The sequence below is a fragment of the Camelus dromedarius genome, chromosome 18, assembly GCF_036321535.1.
Source record: "Camelus dromedarius isolate mCamDro1 chromosome 18, mCamDro1.pat, whole genome shotgun sequence".
In the NCBI taxonomy this organism is placed as follows: domain Eukaryota; kingdom Metazoa; phylum Chordata; class Mammalia; order Artiodactyla; family Camelidae; genus Camelus; species Camelus dromedarius.
The window spans coordinates 18,946,134-18,966,487 of record NC_087453.1 but is presented as its reverse complement, the minus strand read 5'-3'; the positions used below and the strand labels follow the sequence as shown (position 1 = coordinate 18,966,487).

At 39.2% G+C, this 20,354-nt stretch overlaps 1 protein-coding gene and 1 non-coding gene across 9 annotated transcripts in view; one reads left to right on the top strand and one right to left on the bottom strand.

Moving 5' to 3' along the window:
* PHF20 (PHD finger protein 20) overlaps nucleotides 1-20,354 on the top strand; it is a 113,529-nt gene that overhangs the window by 69,044 nt on the left and 24,131 nt on the right. For 7 of the 8 annotated variants that reach the window (XR_004130932.2, XM_064475722.1, XM_031433902.2 and 4 more), the window contains one exon: nucleotides 11,080-11,358. The exons of the other annotated variant lie outside the window; for it this stretch is intronic. Coding sequence is in view for 6 of the 7 variants with exons in the window: in XM_064475722.1 (XP_064331792.1) it covers nucleotides 11,080-11,358 (279 nt within the window). In the remaining variant the exon portion in view is untranslated. The remainder of the gene's footprint in view (nucleotides 1-11,079; nucleotides 11,359-20,354) is intronic. 8 annotated transcript variants of the gene reach the window in all.
* LOC116147561 (U6 spliceosomal RNA) lies at nucleotides 10,243-10,350 on the bottom strand. Its single transcript, XR_004131120.1, has one exon. It is a non-coding gene; the product is annotated as a U6 spliceosomal RNA (small nuclear RNA).

Below are 20,354 nucleotides of genomic sequence, written 5' to 3'. Positions count from 1 at the left end.
CATAAATTTAAAAATAAATCCAGAAAAACATAAGAATAGTAAAACTGGCATTCATGTCTCCCACCACCCAGAACTATTAGTATTTGGTCATGAGAACCTCAGGTCCTTACTCTGGCCTACAGCGGCCCTGCTTCTTCTGGCCACCTGTAACCTCCAGCTTCATCTTTCCTTAGTCTCTCTCCTTCCTGATGCCTCTGCTCCAGGCACATGGCCTCCTTGCTAATCTGCAAGCACAGCAGGTATACTCTCACCTCTGGGCTTTCATTCTACACATTTTTATTGAATACTTTCTATTCCCAGCCAGAGCAAATGGATCCATTGGAAAGCTTATTTCATCAGTCAAGTAGTGGGTAATATTTGCTATTGGGTCATTCATCCAACATTACTTGAGCATTTCTTAGGTACCAAAACTTTGAGGGGGAGAGAGGAAAGCTTGAGAGGTGTATAAAAACACAGAAAGATGAGTAACTTATCTCCTTGACCTCAGAAAGGCACAACTTATAAGAATGGATTGTTCTGGATACTTCCAGTTGACAAATGGTGAATGGTATTACTGATTGATCATTGCCCAGCTTAAACATTTCTAGATCTGCCATAGTGTTGACAACTCTTTTTCCAAACAAAATTTCAAGTAAGTCCTATTTTTTGATGCCTGTTCTTTTTTCCCCAAGATTCCTGTTGGATATGGGGATTTAAAAAAATCGGTGTGGGTGGGGGGAGGGTATAGCTCAACTGGTCCTGGGTTCAATTGCCAGTACCTCCATTAAAAGTAAATAAACCTAATTACTCTCCCTGACCCCGCCAAAACTAATAAAATAATACAATAAATAAATAAAATATTTTAAAAAGTCAATGTATATGATCAGATAATCTGTCTTGAAAATTAGGGAAGGTATTTTAATGTTTTCTAAGCTATTAAAAGTTAAATCACATCAGTTGACCATTAGTTTTCTTTATTGAAAAACAACATAGTGGGAACTTAAGATTATACCAGACTGTGTGCACTTAGTGTGGTCATTATTTTTGAGTCATAAAGAGACAGCAATGAAAAGTTTTATTTAATGTTGATATTTAAAATTTAAATTTGATTTTTCATAATTAGAACACAAAGGAATACTAATCTTTAGTTTAGTATTAGTTCTTGGTGAATTTTCACAACTACTTTCTAAAGCAAAGGCAGCTGGGACCCCTATTTAAAAAATTATTATGTAAAGAGTCCTTTTGCCATTTTTTCCACCCCTGTAAATTTCAAAATCAATATGTGCTAGGAAAAATTAAAACTTCAAAAAAAAGAAAAAAGAAAAAAAGAAGTCTTCCCTTACTCTTCTCACTCTTGAAAGAACCTTGGTGGTTTGGTGTGTGGTCTTCCAGCCTTCCACACGTGGTTCTGTTGCATATACAAACATACATATACCCATATAGCTTTTAAAAAACACAACAATGGAATCATATTCTTATATTAATCAATGGCTTGTCATTTTCATTTATGATATTTTTCCATCTCAGTTCATAGCTCCTTTCACAGTTACATATAATTTATTTCACTCGATGGATATTCTATAATGTATTTAACTATCTACTGCTGAAAGACATTTATTTCTAATTTTTCAGTATTAATTCTTTCTGTTTTATAGAAGAGCCTAGTACTTGGCAAGAAGAAATAATGTAGCCAGAGTTGCACACTTCCTAATGGCTGGGTCATTGTGACTCCTGTCTTCTGAGTGCCTAATGCCATTGGATGAGATACTGGGTGCTAAATAAATCAAGTGAAGCGGTCCCTGCCTTTAGAGAGGATGCACAGCATGTGATGCAAAACTCCCACTGCTCTTGAGGGAACTTCGTAAAGCAGTGTGTACACTCTGAGTCAGATGGCCAGGCTTAGTAGGGTGGCCAGGTTTGGAGAGCAGTGTGTGGTACAAGTGATATCAATACTCCAGACAGGGTGGTGCCTTTGGAATTCTTTAATTTTAAGGGGGAGGATGTGTTGATCTGGGAACTAAATGGTGTTCCTGGTGTTTCTTTTGGAATGCGGGCTTAGTGGTGAGTACAGGATGATCCAGAAAGATAGCTGGGAGAGGGGGGTTGTTGAGAACTCATTCACCAGGAATGTGTTACGTAAGTAAGCAGGAGGGAGGGCTGTATCATCTTCAGAAACCTCCAGCAAGGCCCCTGGAGGATGCTTCTGTGTTAGTCATTGCTTAGAGATTGCTGCCCTGAGCTGGTGCCAGCCTTGGAATTTCTAACTTGGAGTCGTGATCTGAGAAACTAGTGTGAGGGAGGCTCTTAGGCAGCAGGAGGAAGAGCTGGGAAGGCGACACATCTAGCCCAGAGCAGAAGAGGGGAGTTAGCTGCTCCATACCCAGCTCTGGCATTTGAGGCAGCTCTGCCATCTTGTGGAATAAGTGTTCAGTGATTTTTGTTAAGGGCAGAATGTGGAGACTTGCATTCCAGGGAATAGCCTTGGCAGGGTTGCTTTCCTCCCACTTAGCTGTTCTGTGACCTCAGAGTAGTTTTCTTGCACATATATATTTCTTTTCCTTGCATATATTTTAAAGATGTTTTTATTTTGAAATAATTTAAGACTTATAAAAAGTTGCAAAAATAGTAGAAAGAGTTCCTATAGACCTGCAACCAAATACCCTACTTGTTAGCAATTTACCATGTTTGCTTTATTATTCTATTTTCTGAATTGTGTGCAAAAAAGTTGCAGAACTTTACCCCTAAATTCATCAGTGTGTGGTTCCTGAAAACAAGGACATTCTCTTACATTACCACAATATAGTTATCAAAGTCAGGACCTTATTCAGACTTCATTAGTTGTTCTAATGATGTCCTTTATAGCAAAAGTGGGGAAAACATTTTTTCTGGTCAGGATCCAATTCAGGATGACACATTGGATTTAGTTGTCATGTTTCATTTGTCTCCTTTCATCGAATACAATTTTTCAGTCTTTCTTTGTCTTTCGTGACCTTGACATTTCTGAAGAATACCATGTCTTTCAATTTTGGTTTTCTGGTGTATCCACATAATTAGATTTAGGCTATTCACTTTTAGCAGAAGTACCACGTAAGTGATGTGTACTTACCAATTTGTTTGTCCCATTTATTGGTGGAGTTAACTTTGGTCACTTGTCTAAGGTAGTAAGTACCCACCAGATTTCTCTACTGTAAAGCTATTATTTTCCCCTTTATAATTAATAAGTTTCTTGTGAGAAGATTCTTTGAGACTATGTAAATATCTTGTTTCTTCATCAAACGTTCACCCATTTAAGTATCCGCTGATATTTCTTGCCTGAAACAGTTTTTACTCTGATGACCAAACAGTGATTTCTAACTCTCATCATTCCTTCTACATTTGTTAATTTGTATTCAATTGTAAGGAAGAGCCTGCCTCCCTCTCTCCCTCCCTTCCTCTCTCCCTCTCTCTTTTTTCTTTTTCTCTCTCTTTCTTTTATATCCACATGGACTTATTGATTCTTTTGTTCTGGAGTTATAATCTGTTTCTAACATTATTTATTTTAATTACCCATATTGTCTCAAATTTGGCCAGTGGGAGCCCTTCAAGCTAGTTTCTGTGTCTTCATTATTCTTTGCACATTTCTTTACTTTCTGGCGTAACAAGATGTTCCAAGCTCATCTTGTACTTACCCAACCCTGGATTTAGCCATTTCTCCAAGAAGCCCTGATTTCTTTTAAATGGAGACTTGTATTTAGAAACCAAGAGCTCAGTGCTAAGCATACTCGTTGCTCCTGGGGCATACAGAGAAAATGTGAAAGTTCCTCTTTACCACTTGCCTTCCTAGCCCAATCTCCTCTTGAGAGTTGTCAACAGTTTGATATCTATCCTTCTGGTTTCCTTTTTTTTTTTTTTTTTTTTTTGACTCTTTTTTTTTTTTTTTTTTGGTGGGGGGGATAATTAGGTTTATTTATGTTTAGAGGGGGTACTTGGGAATGAACCCAGGACGTCATGCATGCTAAGCATGTGCTCTACCACTTGAGCTATACCCCTTCCTCCCCGGTTTCCTTTTTTCTCTACATTTTTATAATACTTTTTTTTCCCCATCTGTAACCATACATGGGGTAATACAGTATGTACAGTATGCAGAGCTGCTAGCTATGAGAGCATGAAGCAGTTGCTGAGGCCCCTGCTGAGGCCTCACTGTGCATTAATTAATGGAAATTGAGTTTAGAAAGCAAGACGGTACTTAGATTGACATAGGCTTAGAATGCCAGACTGAGTATTGCCAGCCAGAATGAGTTTCATCATCATAGTTCTCCAACTGTGAGGTTTTGAGGTGCTGGCAATCTGTATGCAAAAAAAAAAAAAAAAAAAAAGGTTAAATAAGATGTTATTTCTAAGTCAAGTCTGAGAAAACATAATTTAAAAACCCTTTTTAGTATAAAAGTAATATATGCTTATCATAAAAGGGGAAGAATAAAGCATTACCCAACCAAATAGAAAATGAGAGGGCTTCTGATCCTACTCTGTATTAACTATTGCTATGTGACTAAATTACCACAAACATAGTAGCTGAAAATAACACAATTATTTTCTCACAGTTTCTGTGTGTGAGAAGTCCAGGCACAGCTTAACTGGTTCTTCTGTAAGACTTCAGTCAAGGGGTTGGCCAGGGCTGTGTTCTCATCTGAAAACTCTACTGGGGAATGGTCTGCTTACATGCTTACATGGTTGTTGGCAGCATTCAGTTCCTTTCAGGCTGTCAGACTGAGGGCTACAGGCTTTTGGGGGGCACTGTCAGCTCCCTGCCACAAGGCTTGTCCAAAGAGTAGCTCACACACAGCATAACAGCTTGTTTCATCTAGCCAGCAAGGGAGAGTGGCTGTTAGTAAGATGGATGTTACATGATTATTATACATAACATATTCATGAAAGTGACATACTGTCATCTTTGCCTGTTCTGTTAGAGGCAAGTTATAGGTCCTGCCCAGAATCAAGGGGAGAGGATCACATGAGTGTGAATACTAGGAGGCAGGGATTATTAGGAGACATTTTATAGTTTATTTCTACCCCCCCCCCAAAAAAAAAGGCATTCTGTAGAATTATACCATTACTAAAAACAAATTCAAGTTCTGTGGATTTTTCTCCTCATATACCAAGTCATATTAGTAATTTGGGAGAGGCAAGAGTTAAGGGTGACTTGGGATTTTGCTCCTGGGAGCCTGGGAGAAAGCTCTATGTTTTGCCTCAATTCTTCCAAACAAAAATATGTTAAACATGAGGAAGGGCACTGAGCTTTTAAATGGTAATGCCAATGACTTCTTGGAGATACTGATTTCTATACTGTTTTCTGAAACAGGAATAAATTGGTTTGAGTAGTTTATTCTCTACGCCAAGCATTTGAACCAAGCTTCCTGGAAGATTTATTACATATTTCTGCCTTTTGTCTCCTAGTGACTGCTCCCATATTGACAATGACCATAGTATCCCAAGAGTGGATGATGTCAGTTAGCTGGTGCCATTGGGGACATATGTTCCAAATGACCTGTTATCCCTTTGGGAAATACACATTTGTGAGACTTGGGATTTATGTAGACTGTTGCCCACCAGGCTGTTTTGGCAACCAATGGCTCTCCTAGCTTCTTGATCATGCTTCTATCACCATACTCCTTTTGTCACAGGAACACTGTTCTGGGGAGGAATATAATATAATATAATATAATATAATATAATATAATATATAAAAGAATTGTGTTTTTTTCTACTGTGAAAATAATATGGGTATTATAACATTAGAAACATGGAAGAGTAGGAAAATCTCTCTTTTTTTAACTTGAAATGTGGTAAGAAAATATTGCCATTGCATACATTCTTACAATTCTAAAAAGTGTACACTATCATATTTTATATAGTATTCTTATATATAATTTTATGTTTTGCTTATATTTCTTTTGTGGGTTTTCTTTAGCATAATTATGCTGTGCATATTATTTTAAAATGCAAAACATTTTTGCTGGTTGATTGCATCATTTGGTTGTTCCTATTGTGCTTTTATTAATTACCGTTAACACTTCAGTGTTTGATTGTTACAGTGAGGCAATTAGATGTTAAAATTTTGCAGGTTGTGCCCTGGTACGTAGATCCCTGACTGAGATTATGCATAACTTTGATTGTTTTAAGCAAACAACCGTGAGGTCAGTGACGACCCAGATGACAACTAATGTTCAAGTAACCTGTTGTAGTTAGCAGTAAGTTATCTCTTCTATTACCTCATGGAAGTATGTAGAAGTCTTATGAAGTAAGTATTTTTATTCCCATTTAATGCTAAGGAAACCATCTGGAAAAAGTAACTCTCTTGTTTGATGTAATAATACACTGAGATGAGTCCTGTAGGAGAAGTAGAGAATGGAGCACATTCTCCATGTCAACATTTTAGCATAAGGAATGAACAGACCTGGCTGTAATACAAATAGAAGAGGACAGATACAAGGTTTATTTTCCCTGAAGTAGTTTTGGGAATTCAGAGAAGGTAGGACAGAATCTTTTTTGCTCAGAGACCAAGGAAAAAGCATTGTGCGAGTAAGTGGCCTTGAGCAGGGCTTGGTTTGCACATGGGAGGGATATGCCAGAGGGAATGTGTAGTCTGCACTGGCTGAACTGGCAGCCTTCATTGTGTATACAGAGGGCTCCTTTGGCTGCCATATGGGAAAATTAGGATAAAATTGTGAAGCCTGGAAAATACAATTTTTTGTATCTCCAAAACTTTGTTGGGTTCAAAAATAAAATAGTCCCACTTGCAGGACCTTCATGAAAAAGGAGCAGTTACTTAAGTCTTGCAGTGTTTGAGCTACTTCACTTGTGGCTCTGTAATTATAGTTAATTATATAGTTTATCAGGTTTTGTCACAGACTGTTGTCCATAATTAATTTATACCCTCTTTGCTGCTTGTCTCACCCTGATGCTTGTGTTCATTGTGTTTTCCACATATTGCAAGGTAGGCTTATAATCAGAAGGGCTTTTATATCAATGAGTTGAGTTTATGAGGGAGTCTTACTTTTGGAACTTCTCTGTGATCCTGGTATCACCTCTCAGAGGTAGGTGGCCCACCTGAGTGCCAAGCTTGTTTACCTTTGGAGGTCCGGCTGTTCCTACCTTCTGCTTAGCTGTGAGGAATCAAGGGTTTTACTTTTGGGGGAAAAGTTTTTATCCTGTCAGACTAAACTTATTTCCTTTTGAGAGGCTTATCTGTCTCTGTCCATTTTGGGCTGCTGTAACAGAATACCATAAACTGGGTGGCTTATAAACAACAGAAATTTATTTCTCACAGTTCTGGTGTCTGGAAAGTTCAAGATCAAGGTGCCAACAGATTTAGTGTCTGGTGAGGGCCAGCTTCCTAGTTCATAAACAGCTGTCTTCTCACAGTAACCTCACATGGTGGAATAGGCAAGAGAGCTCTCTGGGGTCTCTTTTATAAGGTCACTAATCCCATTCATGAGGGCTCTGCCTTCATGACCTAATCACTTTCCCAACACTCCACCTCCAAATGCCATTGCATTGGGAATTAAGTTTCAACTTGTAAATTTTAGGGGTCTAGTATAGCACTGTCAGACCAGGCATATCTTAATTTCAGCAGATAGTTTGTCCACATCACTCTTAAAATCTATCTATCGACAACCTATATAAGTGCATTGGTAATCTGCATAGATAAAGTTCAATTCGCTCAAGCAACTTACCCAGAGAGTGTAGATTGATGTTAGCCTGAAGGTTATTCTGAAGGCTGTCATCAGCTCTATCCTACTGGATCTTTATCAATAACTTGGATAAAGACCTAAGAACATACAGGATTACAGAAGCAAGAGTTATAAAATTCTTGGACTAAAGTAATATGATGGAGTTTACTAGGGATAAATGTAACTTCCAACATGTAATTTGATAAAACTCTTTAAGGAAAATGGAAATGCACTTTAATTCATGTTTTAAAAAGACAAACACAAAGTTCAGGATTTTGATGGATCAAGCTTGGTACTGTCCACCACCATATAATGTGATTATTTAAAAAAATTGGAGGGGACTACGTTAGTAAAAATAAGATGTCCTGAAAGGTGGGGGTAATAATCCCACTGAATGGTCATACTAGGAATCTTGTGGTTGGTTTTGGATTTCACATTTTTAGAGAGATGTAGACCAAATTGAATGTTTACAGAGTGATGTGTCTCCCAGGCAGAACTTATGAGGGCTGGTCAAAGGAATGTTTCAGTCTGGTTGATAATTATAATAGCTGTCGCTAGCCATGTTCCATAAATGACATAAGCCTATTTACCAGGATATATTTTATATTTGAAATGGTCTACTTTGTGCCAAGTATATATATATTATAGCCCTCTCTCCAACTCTTTTGAAATAGGTGGCATTATTCCCTTCTATAGATGATGGTAAACTGAATAATCAGATTATTTAAAAAATCATGCACAGCTTATTTATGCAGCTAATGAAGGGTAGAGTTGGGATTTAAAGTTGGACTGTTTCTGTCATACCATACTGCCTCTGGATTGAGCATGCAGTGAGGCTGGGAGTGTGGGGATGTTTGCCCTTTTGCTTATAAGCAGGTTAATTCCTGAAAGGCTGTTCATATATCCCATTTGTTCTTAGGTCCAAAATGATAATGTATAGTTATTAAAAGCCAATATTTATTGCACACTTATTATGTGCCAGATACTTTTCTAGGATCTTTGCATGTAATTCATTTAATTTTTACAACTCAGTGAAGTAGTTACCATTCTTATCTCCATTCTGCATATGAGGAAACTGAGGAGGCAGGAAAAGTAATTGGAGGAGCCAGGATTTGAACCAGCTGTCCAGCTGCAGAACCCATGCTTTTAACCACTGTCCTGTCTTTGCCTTATGCACATGACCACTGTGTGAACACGAGGGTGCAAAGGTTTTGAATAGAGAGAATGATAATTCTTCATGGAATTGATTCAAAGTTCTCATTATTTTTAACTCTTAATTTAGAAAAGAAAAACTCAAAGATATTTGTATTTTGACATTCTTCTTTTCTATTATAAATACGTTTTATCACAAACGAGACATCAAACATAAGCCAGAGGGGGACTGAGTTTACTGTAGCTGAACTTGACTGCTGTGGGCCTCAGATGGTAAAAGACAGTGTTGATGCTCTCTGACCTCCTCAGACACAGCTTTGTTCACACAGTAGTACACAGAGTTTTCTGCAGTGATTTTTGAAAGACTGCCTGTCATTTGGAAAAGGAATTACTAGGTTGAACCGTATGGAATGGCCAATATTTAACCTTTCTTAACCTACAAAAATGGGAGATTCATATAATTCAACTTAAATAGGCTTAAGGGGTGGAAATTCCAGAGAAACTGTATTTTGCTCTAAGAAAGAATTTTAGGATGTATTGGAGGTTTGAGTTTTGAGTTTCTTCACTGACATTCTTTCTCTGTATAACTATTTGAGAACTATGTATTCCATTTCATTTCATGTTACTTTTTCTTCTCTTAACTGCATCTGACTGATTTGAACCTTCTTCTTGTGTCTCTTGTCATGGATAGAGAGTGATTTAAGGCATTCTGCTTTGGAATGTGTATGTGTATGTGTGTGATTTTTTACTTGTTTAAATTGCCCATGTAACAGAACCCATCAGATCATCGAATTTACCAATTTCATAATCATTACCTAGTGCTGATTTTGAAATGTAAAGTATGACTTAGATTGAGTTTAAGAATTTTTTTATTCCTTCTGATTATGGAATGGTACTTGAAAAAGTAATCATAATATTTACCAAAAGTTCAATACATTATTTGCTTCTAATGGAAATTGTATCATTGCATTTAGGAACAATTTGATTCTTTCAAGAAAGTTCTGTCCATTCAGGATATTCCTGGGTGACTTAATCTGTAGAGTAGGAGTGATTTGAGTTTAAGGTGATTGCTCTCATTGGGGTGAGGGCATTGTGAAGGGGGTCTTCAGTAAACTGAGTTTCTAACACTCATGAATTTCCTTCCTTTTTTTAAAAACATTTTTTAAAATTGAGTTATAGTCATTCTACAATGTTGTGTCAAATTCCATTGTAGAGCACAATTTTTCAGTTGTACATGAACATACATACATTCATTGTCACATTCTCTTTTGCTGTGAGCCACCACAAGATCCTGTATATATTTCCCCGTGCCACACAGTACAATCTTGTTTATCTATTCTACATTTTGAAATCCCAGTCTGTCCCTTCCTACCCTCCAGTCCCCTGGCAACCACAAGTTTGTAAAAATATGGAACGCTTCACGAATTTTGAGTGTCATCCTTGCGCAGGGGCCATGCTAATCTTCTCTGTATCATTCCAATTTTAGTATATATGCGGCTGAAACGAGCACCACTCATGAATTTCTTGTGACAGCTTTACTTTTTGTCTTTGATGCGTGATAGACCATTGCTTTCTGTTTGGTTTTGGGGCAGGGCAGGGGGTTGTCAAGCTTTTTTTTCTCTTTGAATTTGATCATTGAGTCCTCAGAGTTCTCCCCATGCCTCCCAGGTCCATTCAGTTGGTTGTCTTTTTCATTCTTCTTATACTCTTGAGTCCTCTTGATCAAACAGAATTCATTGCAGTAAAATCGCAAAAGCTCAATGCTAAAAGCTTTGTAATAGATACACTCCTTGTGCAAAAACCATTGTAAGATCCTTTTGGTTTCATAAAGAGATCCTCCAGAATATCCTTTAGTTCTGTCTACAGAGAGGTATCGGGATGGTGGTAAGTCTGAACCTGGTCCAACTCATGAGTAACAGTCCTGGATTGGATCCCTGATCTTTTTTAAGGATTTTCCCTTGTTCTTCTGAAATCTTGAGAATTTGTGTGGTTGCTTTAAAAGAGGAAAAAAAAAAAAGTTAGTCTCTTCTTTCAAAAGATGAATCACAGTTGAGTCTCTATTATTTACCCTGAAGTTACAGCCATTCTTTCAAACAGCAATAGCTGTTGATGTCTCCAGTTACATGTACATTGCTGCTCTTTCACTCTCTGTTGCCATGTGTTGTGTTAATGCATGTATTGTAGTAACTAGAATAAACACGAGGGATCTTTGTTTTTTTTTTTTGTTTTTTTTTTTCAGTAACAAATACTTTTAAGAGAACAGATGATTTTGTGACGTCTAAAGCACCAGCTGTCGACCTAGATCACAAGTTTAGGTGCAAGGTTGTGGATTGTTTAAAATTTTTCCGCAAAGCCAAACTGTTGCACTATCACATGAAGTATTTCCATGGAATGGAGAAGTCACCAGAGCCAGAGGAGAACCCAGGAAAGAGGCATGTCCAGACGAGGGGCTCTTCAGCTTCAGACAAGGCCAGCCAGGAGAGCCTGACCAGGAAGCGGGTCTCTGCCAGTTCCCCAAGTAAGCATTTTGGTTCTGAGTTGTATCTGTATCATGAAGGGCTGACACAGAAAGCAGGTGTTAGGTTGGTCTGGTCCAGTTGAATTGCAGAAGATTGAAAATGATGAGTATCCTCAGGAATTGCATCATGGATTTGTGGCCCTCCTGGAGGAGGTAGAAATATATAACTTTCATTCTTACACCACTTCTTGCTGCTCAGGTTACATTGAGAAAGTCACTTCACCTCTGAAGTCCTTGGTGCTCCTAGTATACAGTGGGGACAATCAAGGAAAAGGAGCTCCTTTAGAAGCCAGCATGTGGGGAGGGTATAGCTCAGTGGTAGGGTACATGCTTAGCATGCACAAGGTCGTGGGTTCAATCCCCAGTACCTCCATTAAAAAAAAAAAAAAAAAAAAAAGACAGCACGGTGCAGTCATCCCATCCCCTAAACCTATACCCCATCCCTGCTAAGAGAATAAAAGAACTAAGAGATGGTGTATGATTCTTGCTGGGTCCAGTTTTGAGTCCAAATTTCATCTTAATTGCAACTGAAGATATTTCTAACAACACTGTTTATTTTGAGTAGAAATTACAATGGTAGTAGTAAGAGTTATCATAAAATCTCATGTTCATGTCTTATTACAAGAGAACCTTTGGGGAGATTTCTTCTAAAACTTACAGAAATTGAAAAATTACATTTCTGGGGGAATTTCAGAATTAATGAGTTTCCAGTAAATTCTACAAGGTTCCCAGCTTCTTTTTACCTGAAATTGTAACATCATTATATATCTTTGACTTGTAACCTCTCCTTTAAAATACATAGGTGTTCGATGGTATATGGAACTCCTAGGACAGCTGACAGGGTTTCCAAGGAAGTATAAAGTCTGGATTCAGGACAGTAGGGCAGGGTCATGCAGGCTAAGGTGATCTCTGACCCTGTGAGAGGTCAGTCCTTAGCCATGCTGTGAAGACATAATGTGTCAAGGTGTAGTTTCTTAGTCATAGGTGCATTATCCTTTAGAAATATGTGAGTCAGCATATAACTTTTTCTGGTAGCCACGTTTTAAAACATAAAAAGAAACAGGTGAAATCACTTTTAATATACTTTGTTAATTCAGAATACCCCAAAATACTATCATTCAGCATGGAACCAGTATAAAAATGACTATTTAATAAGCTATTATGTATTTTTTTTTGTATTAAGTCTTTAAAATCCAGTGTTTTACACTTACTGAGCATTTCAATTTGGACTAACCACATTTCAGGTCCTCAGTAGCTGCATAGGGTTAGTGGCCACAGAATTGGCCCACACAGCAGTATTACCCTCAGCTGTAGGCAGTCTAGCTGTACATGCGGCGAGCCCAAGCATTGACCTAAACGGAGCTGCCTGAGGAAGGCCAGCTAACCCTAACCCAGGAGAGGACTCCCCATGTGGGCTGCAGGGCATGGCAGCACTTACCACCTTAGTAACTTCACCAGAGTCCTGCTCAGGTGCCCTCCAGCGGGTGGATGTCTCTCAGAGCTGGCAAGTATGAATCAGCAATAGACTGATGCTGAAATCCAGGTGCCAGTTATTTACTTAAAACGAAGCCAACAGCTGTCAGAACTTTCCTCTGTCTAGTTCAGACCTTGTGTGGGAATGGAAAGTGTCATACTGAACATTGGATAGGGACACTGGAGTTAGAAATGCCTCAGGATAAGGTAGATTGACGTGTTTATCCAACAACTATTTCTCGAATACCTTTTATGTGCCAACCTCTGTTCTGGGTACTAAAAAGGAGACTTAAGTCCCATGGGCCTGATGCTCTTGATTGTGGATATTTCTGGCACAAAGAAGAAAGAACTGGCTCAGTTCTCAAATAGGAGCATCCTCTAGCCTGGGCAATGCTTGTGTTATAGGGCCAAACACTGAGTCCTTAGGGATGTTAATAATGTCTTATTGGCCCGTCCTACTGACTTTGGTGCCCATTCTGTGTCTTTTACATGAGTTTATATTTCTCTGCCATTGAATAACTTGTTAATTCTGGAGACAAGCTTATTTCCTAGAACTTGAGGGACCTGTCACTGAGATCCTTTCCTTCCCCTAATATGCCAGCTGGCTCAGGTCTCACCTGGAGCCATGGCCAACTCAGCTGCCTGGGAGTCACTGAGTGACTTGTTAAAAACACAGGTTTATTGGATCCTACCTTCTAGACATTCCAATTCAGCGGCTCTAAGTTTAAAATTTGTAATTTTTGTGCTAGGCCTCCCCTGCTTCACCCTCATATAAGAGTGACATGATTGCTGTAAATTCAATACAAGAGAACACTAAGGGAAAAGGTCTCCCTCACATTGGCACTCCCACCTCCCTTGCAGATGTAACTATTTTTAATAAACTCTTTATAAGATATTTTCTGGGCGTATTCAAACTGCACATATCTATTTTGTCTAAAAAGAAAATATCTTTTACACAGTTGGTATCATATGCAACTTGCTTTTTTCATTAAAGGTATCTTGGCCCTCCTGTGTCTGAGGAGATACATGGCTCTACCTCATTTTGACAGTGGCCATTATTTCATGTATGGGACACTATATTTAAACATTTTCCTATGAAAAATTATAATTTATGAATTTTTTCACTCTTATCAAGTGATAAATAAAGTAAAACCTTCCCAAAGATTAATTTGCTCTTGTCTACAAATGAATTCATGGGATAGATTCCTGGAGGCAGGATTTGATTGGGCAGAAGGTATGCATATTTAAATTTCTGATGGATGGTGCCAAATCACCCCTCAAAAAGTTTTCTCCAGTGTGTATGTCTCCCACCAACTGGGTTATACATGTCAGTTTCTTTACAACCTTATCAATGTTATTCAAATTTTAAACTATTGCTAATCTGATAGGTAAAAAACATTTCAGTGATTTTTAGTCTTTTATTTAAAAAATTCTGGACTATTTTAAACATATAGAAAAGTATACAGATTATATCGCAAACATGCACGAATCCATCACCTACCCAGACTTAACAAATGTTAACATTTTGCCGTATTTCCTTCAGATTTTTTTTTTAAGGCAAGCAAAACACTAGGATGAAGTAGAAACCCCGTAAATTGCTTTTCCTTTCTTTCCCTTACGCTTTCCCAAATATGTGCATATATGTTGAGAAGTAATATATGGTACTTTTGAGTGTTGCTAACATTTATATTGGTAAATAGATTAGAGTATCTTGTGTGTTTTAAAAATATGTATAAGTGGTATCATGTCACACGTACTCTTGAAATTGCTGCTTTTTGTTCAGCATTATGTTCAGCTTTGTCCAGGTTGAAATCTGTAAGTGGACCTCATTGATTCTTTAGCTGGTATATTGTGGGTTTTTTGGCATTCCCACCCTCCCTTTGCAGGTATAACTGTTTTGTTTGTTTGTTTTTGTTAGTTTTTTTTTTTTTTAAACAATCGTTAAATAGAGGGGAAGTTATAGCTCAGTGGTAGAGTGCATGCCTGGCATGCATGATGTTCTGGGTTCAATCCCCACTACCTCCATTAATAATAAGCCTAATTACCCCCTCCCCAAATAAACAATCATTAAATATGCCGTTGTTTCTTTAAGTCCTTCCTGCTTAAGGGTCATTGAGGTTTCTAGTTTCTTGCTTTTATAGATGATGCTTTGGGGGCTACCTTTGTACATGTCCCCTGTGGCATGACCATTTCTTTAGAAACGCTCTCCCTAGAAGAGGAATTGCTAGATGGAAGGGTTTTAGTTAGTGTACCAGAATGTATTTGAAAGTGGTAGTTCTGACTTCTACACTCCTACCAGCTGTGTGATTTATCTGTATCCTCACCAGCTTTTGGTATTATCTTACGTAATTTTGCTCAGTCTTATGAATTTTAAGTGGTTATCTCCTTGTTTTTTTCGTTGAGAATGAATGATAGCTCAGTAGTTCACCTGTTCTCTCACATTTCTAGATTTCACCTCACACTTGTAAGAAAGCTCTTATCTTTAGGGGTGGAATTTCAGATGTTGTGGAGAGTTCGGTTGGGGAGATGTTTCAGGGTGAGACACACCAGGCAGCCCTTGTCCTAGTTCACAGGCAGTTGAACCTGACGTTTATGCTTAAGTGAAAAACAGAATTTTACAGAATTTGTGTTGCTTGAGGATGGTTACTATAAAACAGTATCCCCTTTATGCTGAGTGCTCTGATTATGACAGTTCTCCTAGAACTTGAGTTCTAGGAGACTTCTAGATGGAGATTCCTGGGGCTTCTGGTCCAGCAGGACCAGAAAATGCTCAGCAGAGATTTTTTTTTGTTTCCAGTTACCCTGCCAGTAAGGTTAGGCAGGAGTAGCAGTTCTGGTCTGTGACTCTATAGACTGACTCTTAGTCCTGCTACTGTCCACTTATGATCTGAGCGCTTCATGGATCTGACTTCCTTCTTTCCAAAGTGATGATGTAGGACTAGGTATGAATGAGACAGGGCTCTTTCATGTGTGGAAAAAGAGCACATAAACAAATACAGTGAAAACTGCTAAGTTCTGTATAAGGAATGTATAAAGTGCTGTGGGAACACAAATTCAGATTTTGCCTGTAGAACAGGGGCTGGGATGTCGAGAGGAAGAGGTGACATATGAATTAGGCCTTAAAGAGTGAGGATAGGTAGGGGCTGGACCAGAAGGCAGGCAGGGGAATAGGAAAGGCATTCCTATGCTGGGAACCAGCAGGGCAAAATTTATAGGCATTGAGAGGAACAAACTGTCATGCTTGTCCCTAAGGTACCCCTTCTGGTTCTGGCTGTCAGATGTATCCTGTTCCTTCAGCCAGGACTTTAGTCACATAAATTAATTTGGAAGGTCAGGTTAGATTTGCTTTTCCAAAAAGCAAATTCTTTTCTTAGAATACCAGAATCCATTTAATAAAGTCTCTTCTGGGGTGAGTTCAGGCTTCCTTAGTGTTTGGATTTTATTCTGTGTAGGTGAGTTCAGTCCTGATTAGAGGTTTGGCCCAGAAAGGATATTCAAAGATCAAAGGGAACCTCACCTGTTATTATCTGTTGTTACATCCATTTCGTTCATATTCTCCCTCTGGGTAAACCTTGGCTTTAGGCCAAAAGGTGCCTTGGGACACAAGAGTGGGTACTTCTTTGTGCCTTTTCTTATGGTGCTGGCTTGCCCTTCTCACAGGAGCATGTCGTTTCTCCCCTTAAAGGGAAGGGAGCAATACGAGCTTAATTAGGATATAGGTTATGATGCCTTAATGAGAGACCCAAAGTAGCTGGCTTAAGACAGAGGTTTATTTCTGTCTCAGGTCAAACTGCAAGCTTGCAAACTGCAAACCCCACATTGGCTCTGCTGTGGCTCTATGAAGTTGTCCAGGGCCAGCTTTCTCATTGTTCCACCAGGTCTAAGGTGTTGGTCCAGAATAACTCACCACCTTGCCTGTCGTTCAACTGCTGGGAAGAGACGGATGGGGCATATCTCTTTCTTCTAAGAGCACAGCCCAGAAGTACCACACATTTCTATTCATATCCAATAGGCCAGAACATCGTATCTGGCCACGCCTCACTCAGGGGAAGTTGGAAAGTGTATTTTTTTGGTATGGAAAAAGTGGAGAAGTGGGTATTGGAGATACTTAGCAATCTCTGCCATATGAACTAAGGATAGAAAAAGGCAGGGCTTGAGGGAGGGGTTTATTAGGTCCCTTTGGGCCAGGGTCTGGATGGGATCCATGGTGGGGGACTGATGGGAGAGGAGGCTGGAAAAGTAGACAAGGTGAAATGAGGCTTTTAGGCCTGATGCTTTCTCAAAGAGCATACCCACTTCTGCTCTACCCTTGAGCTGCTATCTCCTCATGCAGGTCAGTGACACTCTCTGGTCACTGTTCATCCCTGCTGTGTGGCCGTGCTCTGTGGCATCCAAACAGTTCTCCCATAGGGATGGGTGATGTTATCTTTTTCCTTTTCCCTCCTGGAAACAATAGTTTGATGTCCTTCTGCTCTCAAGACTCAGTGATGAGAAGTAGGAGAAATAGAAGAAGTAGGGAGCAGGCTGTATGGTGGGAACAAGAAGGGCTCTGGTATTTCTCTTGATAGGCACCTGCAGCCTGGGAGAGGGCAGGTGGCCACCCCAGAGAAGCCTCTCTCTCTCTTCAGGTGACAAACTACTCTCTGAAACAACACTGGCAGTAAGTCACTCTTTGTCCATCCAAGTTGGGGCATTTGGAAAGAAGCTCTGCAGCCAGGTACCTGTTCTGGGGGTCATGGAACAATTGGTCAAGCTACTCAAAGAGAGAGCTGACGGCAGACCAGCACCACTTTCCAGGAATAGAGTATCGCAAGCAAGATAATAACAGCTAATGTTGGAGTACTTGTCACTTGCTGGGCACTGTTGCAGGTTCTTTACTTGTGTATTGTCTTATTTAATCGTCAAAACAAAGGTGGGTACTATTGTGCCCACTTTATAGATTAGAAACTGAGGTGTTGATGAGATGGATTAATAACTTAAACCAGTATATCTACACACCTAACAGGTGGTGGAGCCATAATTTGAATCTAGTTACAGAGTCCATACCTCATCTCTAGGCTCTGGTGTCTTTGAGAATTCCAGGGAAGGATGCCCTGCTCCTGGGCCCTAGAGTGGAGAATAGGAGTGCTTCCCTGCAGGAGACTTCCTGTGCACATGGGTGGTCCAAATGATTTCTGCTTGTTGTCACCTTATCTGCCCCTGTTCCTCAGGGAGTCACTTGGGTTAGCTTAGTCCCTGCTGGACAGTTCTCCCTATGAGCTTTGTCACCTAAGGTCACATGTAACTTTACAGTCTTCATCCAGAACCCAGGGTGAGCCTCTGAAGGCTTTTTCTCTTCTCTGTGTTCAGAGAACACAGGCTTCTATAGAACAACTTCCTAGAATATTTCTTCTTTTTATCCTCATTGTTTACTCCTCTAATTGAGTCCTCAGGAGGGGACTCTTTGATGCTTTATATGCCCATATTTTTGACCAGCTGTAACTCTGGGGATGCTTTTAGCTACAAATAACAGGAAACCCCACTTCAAATTGCTTTCACATTAAAGGGGATGTGTTAACTCATGTACTAGGGAAGTCCAGGGGAGATGTACTGCTCTAGGACTGTTGGTTGAGGACCCAGTGTCTTTTATCATCTTGCCTCTCAGTGCTATTTTCAGGGTTAACGCTTGCAGTCAGAGGATGGAAGCCAATATCATTAAAGGCTCCATGCTGCTTCATTCATACCTAACAAGAGAGTAAGAGCATGCCCTATCTATAAACGTTGGACCAGAGTCCTAAGATTGCGTTGGATTGGTCCATTCCTGTCCCTACCTTATAAACCAGTTGGCTCAGGCTCATATTTGTCTAAACCTTTTAATCACTGTGACAAGGGACATGAGATTACTCTTACTGGTTTAAGTGAGTGTGAAGTTCAGTCCTGTCTAAACCTCTTAGATGCTGCCCAGTGAATGAGGGGTAGAAAGGATTCTGGGAGATACCCACAATGTCTGCTACACCCAGCACGTACACCCAACAGTCTGCACAGCCAGGGTAGGGGTAGTATTGTGTTAAGCTGTGGAGTAGATCCATGCCCTGTGCTTGTTTCCTATTTCAGGACAGTGCACAGGGCCGAAGCTTTGAGCCAAGTCCTCTAGTAGGTTTGAGTTCATCTTTTCTATATATCAATTTATGTGATCTTGGCGCTTCTCTGAATTTTACTTCCTCCTCTGTAAGGTGATAATCATGTTAAAGTATATATATATTTATGCCAAATGAAGTTTATCAGTTTGAAACTGTGTGATATAAAAGTTTTATGTGTAAAATTTGAATTCATGCAAATCCTACAAATTTAAGAAAATCAACCAACCACATGATTTCAAAGCTGGTAGGCCAATTAAAATGTGTTTATTGTGCCTTTATTTCTGAGAATATTAGTCATCAGTTACATCAGTTTGAATAATGTGGGATCTTCAGGAATCTTTTGTATGGAATGAACTTCTCCATCCTTCTCTCACTGCCTATTGGGCTCCCTAAAGGATGTGATGCTGTTTTATAAAATGTGAAATGCAGAAAAAGATCGTTCTTAGAGAAGTCCAAAGAACTCCCATACTGAGGTGATAACTGGGTATGCCCTGGCATTCAGCAGTTTATAATCTATGTCTTGACCTTTCTGTCTCAAGGATCCAGGACCTAAGTTGTTTTCCTTCTTCAGCCAATTCTACTAGTGGTTGGGTTAATGCTATTAGCATTTTATTAAACTAATGGATACAGTTACTTTAGTTTGGAGGTCATTGAAACCCAAATTTAAAAATCAAAAACTAGATTGGACATCAGTTTCTATATGTATGTGGGTGAAGGTACATCAAATCCCATCACTCCTTTGCTCATATCCGTCCATGGCTCCCTGAGTCACTCATAGTGAAGGCCAGTTTTCTTGTAAGGCATGATCGGCTTCTGCCTACATCATCATCTCTCCCTCAGCTTAATTCTAATTTCAGTTCCAATGGAGACAAACAGGCCTCCTTGCTATTTATTGATTTCAAATTCCAATTGTTCATTGCTAATATATGGGAAGACAGTGGTCTTCTGTTTATTAACCTTGTATCTTGCAACGTTACTATAATCACTATTAGTTCAAGTTTTTGTTTTTGTTTTTTCGTCAGTTCTTTGGAATTTTCTACACAGACAATCCTGTCTCTGCAAACAGACAGTTCTGTTTCTTCTGTTTCAGTCTATATTTTATTTCCTTTTCTTGTCTTGTGATCCTAGCTAGAATGTCTAGTAGTACAGTGTTGGATAGGAGTGTTGAGAGGGTACATCCCTGCCTTCTTCTTGATCTTAAGGAGAAAGCATCCAATTTTCACCATTAAATATGAAGTTAGTTGTAGGGTTTTTGTAGATATCCTTTACCAGGTTGAATAAGTTTCCCTCTATTCCTAGTTTTCTGAGAATTTTTATCATGAATGAGTGTTGGATTTTGTCAAGTGCTTTTTCTGCATCAGTTGATATATTATTTTTCTTGTTTAGCCTGTTGATGATGGTAGA